Below are 10,605 nucleotides of genomic sequence, written 5' to 3'. Positions count from 1 at the left end.
TGTGCATATATCATGATATGGAGCCCAGTATTTTGGGATATGTAATTTTCAAGCCAAGCTTCAGGTCAATGTGTCAATGATTTGTAACAGCGACCATGTTCTAGACCATAATCGAAAGTGAACTGCAAAAGGCAAAGAGATTCCTTCTCAGTTGTAATTGCTACCAAATAATTCTTCAACAAGTTCTTTTAATTTCCTGTACTGTTTCCTGGGTGGTTTATTGGTTGATCAAAATCGTGGCAGGCACATTGAGCTTTTCCCGTCCTTTCCTTTTGCACATAGAGTTGGCGCTCATCCCATAGCGTGAATATTTCACGTTCAGTCAGACGTTGACGAAGCTAACGTGGTCATCAGCGCCAGCCGTTTGACATAAGATCACAGTACCGCCATAAAAAAGTAGGGGCTTACTTTTGATGCCGAACAGGCAGCTCCTCGTTCTGTGGGGGAGTATCCTATACAGAGCGGCGTGGCAGCCCGAGACTCCTGATACGGACCTCGTAGTCGACAATGAAAGCACCGGAACTGCCATGAGGCGAGAGTACTAGGAATTTGTGAGTGTAAAATCCCAATCACGATGATCAAAAGTGTTATGACTTGCTTGGGCTGCTATTATCCAGAGCTCATATGTAGAGTTTGGAGCTACTGCCAAAAAGTTCTCATCGACGGAAAAACAATCGGATGCTATAGGGACTGTCTGGAGGTAATGCGCTGGTAGAAAAAGTTACCAGTGTTCAATATACCGATGTAAGTAATAGCCAGAGATTGACTGTCATGCGAGGCTTTGATTCTATCGGCAGCTTGAAATCTGATTGCTTTCACGTTTTGTGTTATCAGTTCCCAAACATTCACAGCGTTTGTTCACAGCACAAATGCAAGGAAATTTTCACCTGTCAGAAACTTAGCAATCACTGATTTGCGATACATAAAATTGATAGCACCGCCACCAATATGACCACCGGCAATTATGACACCGATCGTGTCCAGAATCTGCTTTTGGGGACTTTGTTCCTCTACTGCTAGCCAGGAGATGACTACCACTGGGAGAAGATGTGACCTATGGATGAGAAAGAGACTTGTGAGCACTGAAAATGGAGTCCGAGATCTTTCCCTCGCACTCGTGCCATAATTGCACGCTCTGATAATGAGGTGCGGCGAGCACTACTCCATGCCTTGTGTTTGGTGTGAAGAAAACTCCAGTCATCAGATCATGCCAGATCTGAGGACGACCTCCATCAATCTCCCTTTTATGGATATTCATGTCCCATAAATTGACTTTTGGTCTTCCAGGTCATGCTGGTGGCATGAAAGACAGCACAGGCTTTTGATTCTTTACATACGACGTACACGCGGGCGACATGGTAAGCAATTTCCTGCAAATACATCCAATGTCGTCATAGACTCTGAGGACTCTGTCCTCTTACCAGCACGCGTAGCTCAAACTAGAGTAGTGTTCAACCACGTGTTTGAACAAGTAAATGAATGCTAGCGGAAGGGCGTAATTTCAAAGCCGTCATTCGTTGGTCGAACAGTGACATTCTAGTCAGAACAGCTTGTGGCCACTTTCTCATCTCCAAGGAACGCCATATTTCATATTTATCCATTAAATCAGATTACCCAAAGGGGTTGTCATCACCAACAATCTAGAGAATAGTGTTTTCTTTTCTTAGTGTGACCATACGGGTTTCGTCCAGGGAGAAAAAGCAATCAATGCGCCATTAACGGTCAATCATGACATGAATTATCTTCTCGGCCCCAATATCCATAATCAACAGATGGTTCCAGGAGGATTGTAGGACCAGATATCGACCTTTCCTGAGGAGGCTTCACTGAATCTAGCGATACTTTAAAGTTACCAATCCACTTCCTCGAGCCAATAATGAGACAAATTATCGTGCCGAACTATGTAGTATAGGAAGGAGACACTACGAAAACGTCTTTGCTGTTATAAGAGAATATTATTGCCTCTTGCCTATTTGTGAAGTACGGCGCATTAGACTTGGTGGCTCGTAAGGAAGTCGGAAACCTGAATTCTTCTTTTGTGACTCGATAGCTGGTACGCAGTAGTAGCCACGTACAATAGGCGGAAAACTCCATCAGGTGTACGCATCGGCAAGATTGTTTGCCATCACATTGCCATGCCTAGCACCAAGGATCGCTATCAGGAAGGACTCAACTGGGTGGCAATGCATACCGACGATGTTTCAATTTCATCGCCTCAGCTTCTTCAAGCAATTCCTTGCGGTGATCAACACCAGCTTCAGGGGGCTCATCTCAAAGCATGCTTTGTTCTAGAAAATGAAGCAGTACGGATCTTCCATCAGATGAGATCATGGAACTCCGAACTAGTATTTCCCCTCCAGGACATGGTGATCTGCTGAAAGCTTACCGTGCTTTGAGGCAAGCTCCTCACCAAAGGAAGTGTTCCGAACCATCACAGAATATCCTTTTCAATGGAGGACTTGATGCCGATATCTCCTGAGCCTCCTCAATAATACTGGTTTAAAGTCTGGGAACCATGATCCAGGCAATGAAGGCAATTGTTCCCAAAGCGGGAGAGACTGTCAATTTGATATGGCCGACGCTAATACCAGTTTTACCTCGCTGAAGTGTCAAGAAGGAGCCAAAATTGACCAAAGCCTCTCGTAAAGCCTTCTCCGACGGATTGCGTGTAGCCGGCACGTGGGCACGCAGCTCATCAAGAGTCAGACGGTGACTCTAGTGGCCGGACCTGGCTGCCCAAGGCTCAGTCAGCTGATTCTAGAGCCCCTTCTATCATGCTCTAATGCAGGCCATCGAGTCCCTTCGGAGCCCTTGGAGGCATGCGTCGATCACCCGCGAGCGAGGCTCCCACGAAGGAACCCAGAAGGGTTCTAAACTGGCGCATATCCCTTCAGACACTCTCGACTTCATTTTGTACAGGGGTGATCTGCGATATTCAGTCGTTGAGTTTCAGAGATCGCGTATAATGGCGGCTGCCTCAGAACGACCATAAAGATAAACACTCTTATCTTGCGAAGCAGAAGCTTTTGATACAGTTGCACAATACCTTTATTCAGATTCGGTCATAAACCAATGACGTCCTGTCGAGATTCGGGTCAAAAAGTAGTCCTGAGAGCTTCCAGTATACTTATACTCTTTGCAAATTGTATTTGGTGCCCTTGCCATTCGCTACACGTCGGGACAATGGTAAAGCAAAAACTCTGGTATGCTTGGCAGAGTATTTGGCAAATGAGATGATGGCAGAAGAAAAAGAAAAGAAGAATGCAAATCTACCGGGTACAGCCGCAATGCCAGCCCAGGGTGTCGCAGCAGCGGGCTCTTTCTTGACCATTGAAGACATAGTCCCGCGCAGTTGATCAAAAGGCTCAATCACATTCTTGATTCTGCTCTTGACCCTGGCCGCTTTCTATCCCTGCCTGGGCGACCTTCCAGAAGTTTCCTCAACTAATACCGCCTCGAAGTTATCTTGATTACATTCTCGTTGTGGTCTCCAACTTCTACGGCTAACATAGCAAGCACCATGCGCAATTTAGCTTGGTAGGTATACCTGAACAATCTGTTAATCATATCCTTCTCGACAATCACAAGCTTCTCTCAGATCTTAGATTGTAGCAATGCTGTGTTTCCTGGTGTGGGCGTCACAGCTAGTGTGGCAGGTGATGAAAGTTATCCATTTGAAGCCAGGTGGTGGCTGATTCATGGATCTATTACAGTTGTTGCTCTTGCGGGCTCAGAAGCTGTTGTTGGTTTAGGGATCGCTGGATTGAAGGGTACTGGCTCAAAGAGCCTTGTTCCAGGCGTATTCGTTTTTAGAGAATTTAGACACTGTTACGAAGAGAATTCAAACGGTTTGGTGGACCATAAATGGCATCCCTGGAGTCAATACTGGCACTTTCGTATCTTCAGTAAAGGGACAGGCAATGTTGACGGTCGTGGATGCTGTCGTTGAGGAGTGTCGTCTTCTCTTGTTCTCAGGATGAGCCACAGGGAAGCATTGGTGTGGCCGTAGGGATGGCAAGACCATCATGGTGGGATATATTCTTGCAATTGAAGTCAGTCACTTTGAGATTTTTATACTTTAATAATCATGGAGCCGCTATTTTTGGTTTCTTTCGTGTTGGAGACGAGAGTGCTTGGATTATCAAGGAACCCGCTACGTTACCACCCCCTCCTCAAAGTAGCACGAAAAAAATCATCGTGATTTGCAAGTGGAGTTTTCAATTCAACAACCGTGTATGGAACCCAGAAAATACATGAATATTTTGCCCTACATAGGGAATCACAAGCATATGCATTCTTTGAGATAGAAGTTAAACTCAATCGACTGATTGCACTGAATCAACACAGAGTAGAAGTGTTCTGAAAGTGCTGGACGGATACTCTGCAGCATTTGATGCGACGCTTGAGTTTGGTAGGAACACAAATGATACCTAGTTAATAAGTATCTATGTAGTTTTGGATCTTGGTGGGAATAAGCCGTTCATTTGGTTGTCTTGCATTTTTCTTTCCCCTCTGAATGCACTTCACAGCGAGCCTCTGTCTGCACGCGGTCCACATCATCCATTAGAAATTTGGCGAGAGCTAATAGTATAGTTGTTGTTTGTTGGCTATGCTTGGACCATTAACACCGGCAATAATACCAGAGTTGATTGTCATTTCAAATCCCAGCACCAGCATACTCATCCGCTTTGACTCGGGGCTTCATGGGAAATTCAAGATTCATAGATTCACTGCTGAAACCGCAAAGTTCAAGAGGCAGATGCCAAACAGCGCGTGCCAACTACAACATCTCTCCTGTTGGAACAAATGGGCTAGTGTTTGAACATGGCGTAATAGTCTCGAACAATAAGCACTTCTAGTCTCATACACAGACTGATTATAGCCGAATTGGACACCAAGGCATCGTGTTCAAGAAGAACGACCAAAGGACAACTGAAGTTTCCTCTCCACACATAATATATGGTATTATAAGCTACGTTTCTGGGGCACGTTACCACTACAAGAAATCTGGAAAAAATCTTTACTGTTATTGTACATACCGTTGGCTGCCTGTCTATTCTTGACAACAAGACAGGCACGTGATCATCCTCTCTTGCGTGCATGTCGCGCCCCTTATAATAACAGCGTTCATGATCTCTGTCTTCTGACATGCATACCACTTGTTGTCCACAGTCAAAGCCCTTGTTGATGTTACCCGCAGACTTATCTCCAAATCTGCAGACAGTCAATCATATCCATATTATTTAATCAGGTGAACTCCTCCAAGTACAGCCCCTGGCACATTTCAGCTGCTGCCTGAAGCCTTCCTGGCCGCTTCGACCTCTTGTTGAAGTGCCCGGAGCTGCTCCATGATATCGTCGCCTGCGCCGGGATCTGCAGGAGTTCCTGTTTCTGAGATAGCCTGGGTGTCTTGTGTAGTGACCGGCTCTTCATCTAATCTTGTTGCCTCGCTTTCCGCCCTCAAACGCCCGGACGAATGCTGGGAGTCGACCATATTCGAGCTTGCTCTGCTGGCTCCCCTTGATCTCGGTGGTGGAGGCGGTGGCACGACTCCTCCATCCTTCTCCCTGCTAACCTTTCGAAGTGGGCTGGCATCCGTGCTGTGCGCACTAGATGGCCTCCTTAAACTTGCATGGCGGGTTGGTGGTGGAGGGGGCGGTGATAGTTTGGGTAGTCCGTCCTTGCTGTGTGTCACCGTTGGCATAGAGCCAGCGCCGGCTTGACGTTCCATCGGATTGAACCCCAGTACCCCAGGCGATCTGCTGTCATCACTTGACCCAGGGCTGTTTACTTGGCTAAATGTCGACAAAGTTGGACTGGCTAGCGAGCTTCCTTTTCTAGCATGGTTGGGCCGCCGAGGAGGCGGTGGTGCCGGAGCCGACGAATTTTTGTCAAAATTGATATTCACGCGGATGCTGTCGGCTCGAGACCGATTTGATTCGAGAGAACTGCGGGGTGGATCCTCGTCGGCCCTGTCCGAGAGAATGGAGGATGGTTTGCTGTCTGTCCTGCCATGACCATGCCGCCGAGGAGGAGGCGCGGCAGGTTTTCGGTGTGAGCTGGACGTAGTAAGAGTACTACTTTGTGATGTCGAGCGGGCGCGTGACGTTTCCGAAAGCGACGTCGGTGCTTGAGGGCTCGTTGTGAGGGCTGCCAACGACTCTGGAACCTTGCCAGCGGCTTCTCTATCGAATGGCGAGACCACATCCTCCTCTCCCGGCGATCGAAGTGGGGGAGGCGGTAAAGGCTTATTCACGTCCGAACTACCAGGTGATGATTGCGTAAGTGAGTGTATACTCGACTTTCGGGTTGGAGCTGAATTAGCCGTGTCTGTATTGATTGATATGGCAGAGTTTGGTGCCCTTTTGGCTTTATTCTCAGCTCCCAATTCCATCTTGATAAGCTTCCCATGTCTGGAGCTGGGTGGGGGAGGGGGCTTCCGCCCAGAAGGTGGTTGTGCCGTTGCCAGAGGCGAAGCCATAGAGACTTTAGATTCCTCCGGATCTGATATCTCATGTGATGTCCTCGGCGTCTCCTGCACGTTCTCATACAAAGACTGTCGGGAAGCGGAGCTCGCATCAGTGTTACTGGCGCCATCGATGGCTGTAGCTTGTTGCAATCCCATGGACGATCCGGCAACCCCTGCCCCAGGAGCAGTGGTCTGGCCTGTGAGCAGTAGCCTCTTGAAGGAGTCTACATCCAACGATCCTTTGCCACTGCCGCCAGCTCCGTTGTCCTGTCCAAGAGCATTGTGTTCAAGGTCCTGCAGCGTCTTTGAAAACGGATTTGCCGGGGGGCGAACTACAGGTGGCTCGTTGTGCACTGCGCTTCTGTTCAACTCGGCGGCATCGCCGCTGCTGAAGGGATCGGCCCGCTCTCCAGCGTCGTGTGAGGTGTCAGAGTTTGTGTCGTCGCTGTCGACATCGTCGTCGAGGGGTGGATAGCGTCCAACAGGTACGGCATCTTCGGGCGACGAGGGCGGCGGGGATTGTACCCGCACCCTCTTTACTATCTTCTTGGGTTTTGGCTGCACAGAGTCCCGGTCGGCCCTTGCTGAATCGACATGGCTGTCTTCGGCCACGGCTGCAGCACTCTTGAATGTTGTCAGCGGAGGTGGCGGTCGCGGGGCAGAGCTCGAGGGCGACAATGCTGCTGCAGCAGCGAGGAAGCTTGAGCTCGGGGCAGCAACGGACCCGCTCGGGGCTGATGAGGGGTCTTGTCCTGTAAAGCTGGCAGTTGTATTTCGACGGAATGGATTGTTTGAACCGAAGCCTGAGTCGGCGGCAGGCATGGTGAACGAGGGGGGGAAGGGGGTGTTGGCAGGAGGAAAAGAAGAAAAAAAAAAGAGCGTTATCCTACTCTGCCCTTTGAATTGCAGCGACTAGATATTGGATCTACCCAAGTACATGGTAAACCATTGCAGCAACCTTGGAAGCTGAGTGGTGTGCCTGGAAGTTTTGGGGGGATTGATTGACATTGCCGGGATCTGAGCCCCCCCGCGCGTCCTCCCTTGGGGGGTAGGTAGCGGTGCTCTGAGATAAGTTTCCAGCGGCGTAGGCTGCGGTCGGAAGCCCCGGAGACTTACGAAATACTGGCCTGGCTGCGGCTCAATTGAGGGCGGGATTTGATGAACGGATGCCTTCGCCTTTTCGGCCATGTCGGATTGGAAAACAAACACGAAACAAAAAGCCAGAGACGGAATACGGGCTATTGATGTTGATGATGTGGTCAATGTGCCGTTTCCTGTAGTCTAAAAGGCACGTTGTCATGTCGTCTGCATATATGAGCTATATAGTTCCGTGCCTAGGTTAGGCACCTATGCCTTGCATACGTCGAGGTCTAGATGAGAATCGAATTGATTACGAGCTTGAGCTTTCTATTGATGTTGCTCATCGCTACATGTGTAGGTACGTACAGCAAAGTCGGGTTTTAATAAGCTTGAAATACAACCGGCATCATGCATTCAATCGATCCGTTCCATGGATTCGCTAGCGTGCACATGGATACCCGCTGAAAGTAGGTACTTTATTCTGCGCCTCCTTTGAAGCTCTACAAGTTGCCTCGCATCTACTGTATGACGATCCCAATTATAACCGTCTTCAACTCGGTATTCTCGAAGCAATGCCTGGCCTTGACCAAATGTATTGACCTTACTCTGTACAGAACTCAACTCATTGCAGTCGCCTTGCCAGTCACGCGGAATAGCCAGGCAAAGCATGAGTTCAACTCTAGCAACAATTCATTCTACCAGTCTCAATTGAAAATTTCAGTCTCGCACTCTGCTTAGGTTCCGGGTCTTGTAACATGCTGTACTTTGTTTGCGAGTTCCCTGTATTGCGATGCAAGGTATAAGGGAATAGACATGCCATTTTAAAGTCAAGCTTACAATGACGGTGCAGTCAACTTGCCAGCTGGCACCAGCCACGTATACTCTCATCCTTGGGGTGCATTAGCTCAAGTTTGGTTATTAGCTTACTCTAACTCTGGAGGGCTCAAGTTGAATATTGTGCAGAATGGGCAGCCACGCGGCATTGGAAGATATTACCTAGGCAATGGTCCATTGTGGGCATATGATACCTATTGTTTCCAAATCCATGAATGACCGTGTTCTTTGTATACACCAGAGAGAAAATGATGAAATGACGAGTATGAAATTGGGCATTTGCCGCGGCTGTGATTTTGAGTAGCAAGCTTTCAGCGGGCATAAGTGCGGCTATTGGCTACATTAGAGAGCAAAACCCTGGGCACGACACAGCTCATTGGAAAATGCTCATTTAACAGCAAAACTCATGCACAATGTATTTGATATATAAGATTGTCTCAATCAAGAAAAGGGCTCAATAATAGGAATTTCAGTGTCTTTCTTGCAAATGAAGTGTTTCGGGTCGTGTACATGGTGCAGTGCATCACGTGATCCCCCTTATCGGTAACGATAATGGCTCAGGAGCAAATTACCTACCTACACTACCGAATTGGGACAAATGTAAACACACGGAACTCATACGCGTCGGTCCACTCACCAACTACGGTGCTCTCGCCCATATTCAGGAACAGCTGCAACCTGGCAATACAGGTCATTGTCACATGTGAGAAAGTAAAGACTGTTTGTTTAAGAACATTTCGAAACCTTTCCATTGGTATAATTACAGAGGTTTATCTCGTCAAGTCGTCAATGAATCTCAGCCACGCCTGAGCAAAGCAGACACCTCTGAACCCTCGGCATATACAGCACCCGGGTCTCTACCGAGACGAATGCAACCGTATGCCTTGAGCGGGCTAGGGAGATCAAAGCGCGCTCAACCGGGTTTCTCCCCAATTGCGTGATTCCCAAAGATCTCCCCATCTGAGAAGAGCCCCGTAATCCTTGCTCGAGATTTCCATAAAACACGCAGAAGTATGACCTGAGAACCTCAGCATGAATGAGCTACACACATATACGCGCATCTTTGTACCCTTTCCCTGAACGCCAGCAAACCGCCGAACCAGATAGACATCGCGAAGAAAGCACTGTGAAATCAAATTAGGAAATGACTCATGCCGAAGCCTCGGCCTTGGCAGCCTCCTTCTTTGGAGCCGCTGCCTTCTTGGGGGCAGCAGCCTTCTTTGCGGGAGCCTTCTTGGTTGCGGGAGCCTTGGTAGTCTTGGCGACACGGCCGGTCTTGGTCTTTGCGGCAGCGGGCTTCTCGTCCTTCTTGGCAGCGGCCTTCTTAGGAGCAGCAGCCTTCTTCGGGGCGGCAGCCTTCTTAGCAGCAGGCTTCTTCTCCTCGCCCTCCTTCTTTGCGGCAGTCTTCTTGGGGGCAGCCTTCTTGGCAGCACCCTCCTTCTTGGGAGCGGCCTTCTTGGTGGCCTTCTCACCGTCCTTAGCAGCAGGCTTGGCCTCCTTGGACTTCTTGGACAGCTTCACGGGTCCAGAGGGGCCTGTTTCAAGTTAGCATATAGTGGTACATGACAAGGACGAGGTGCGACGGCAACATACCCTTGGGCTGCTCAAAGACACCCTTGGCAACGCCCGACTTCAATGCCTTGTTGAAGAGGGAGTCAAACATGGTGTCGGTAACGTTGAGGGTGTTGTTGGCCTTGACAAACTTCTTCAGAGCTTGACGGCTGTGTCATGGTCAGCGATGCACTCGTAATGTCGGCCAAGTTTGAGATCGCGGGGTAAAAGCGAAGCAATGCACGACAATAGTGATGGGATGCGAACTAACCTGGAACCGTTACGCTCCTTAAGCTGTAGGATTGAAAAATGTGTCAGTAAAAGGTCAATGGCAATAAACCAGGCAGGGTGAAGGTGTGGCAATGGCCAGACATCGTGACGAAGGGTGCATCATGCTGCCCAGCCACCAACCGACACCACCACGGCTGCGCCGACACGGTCAGAGGGAGAGAATTACAGTAGTGATACCATAGGTAATCATATCCTGTGCATAGTTAGCAAATGATACATTTCCCGTCCAGCCTGAAGTGCATCAGGCGTAAGCGCACATACTTGGTACGAGGCATGGTTGCTCTTGGTCTTGGGAGCGGTGGCGGTGGTGCTGTCCTTCTTGGGAGCCATTGCGACGGTTGTGTGAGTTTGAAGCGGAAAAACGCGGTAATTGGTGTTAT

General features: G+C 48.9%; 2 protein-coding genes across 2 annotated transcripts; both read right to left on the bottom strand.

Annotated features, from left to right (window-relative positions):
- Positions 1–5,284: 5,284 nt before the first annotated feature.
- PFICI_03160 (uncharacterized protein) lies at positions 5,285–7,291 on the bottom strand (the record flags this gene model as incomplete). Its single annotated transcript, XM_007831741.1, has 1 exon — positions 5,285–7,291. The coding sequence occupies one exon, from the start codon at positions 7,289–7,291 to the stop codon at positions 5,285–5,287; it is 2,007 nt and encodes a 668-aa protein (XP_007829932.1).
- A 2,241-nt stretch (positions 7,292–9,532) lies between these two features.
- Positions 9,533–10,046, bottom strand: PFICI_03159 (uncharacterized protein; the record flags this gene model as incomplete). Its single annotated transcript, XM_007831740.1, has 2 exons — positions 9,533–9,918; positions 9,977–10,046. The coding sequence occupies 2 exons, from the start codon at positions 10,044–10,046 to the stop codon at positions 9,533–9,535; spliced, it is 456 nt and encodes a 151-aa protein (XP_007829931.1).
- Positions 10,047–10,605: the final 559 nt, after the last annotated feature.

The sequence above is a fragment of the Pestalotiopsis fici genome (genome assembly GCF_000516985.1).
Source record: "Pestalotiopsis fici W106-1 unplaced genomic scaffold PFICI_Scf_2, whole genome shotgun sequence".
Taxonomy (NCBI): domain Eukaryota; kingdom Fungi; phylum Ascomycota; class Sordariomycetes; order Amphisphaeriales; family Sporocadaceae; genus Pestalotiopsis; species Pestalotiopsis fici.
The sequence above is the reverse complement of the archived record's forward strand: the minus strand, read 5'-3'. Positions and strand labels throughout refer to the sequence as shown.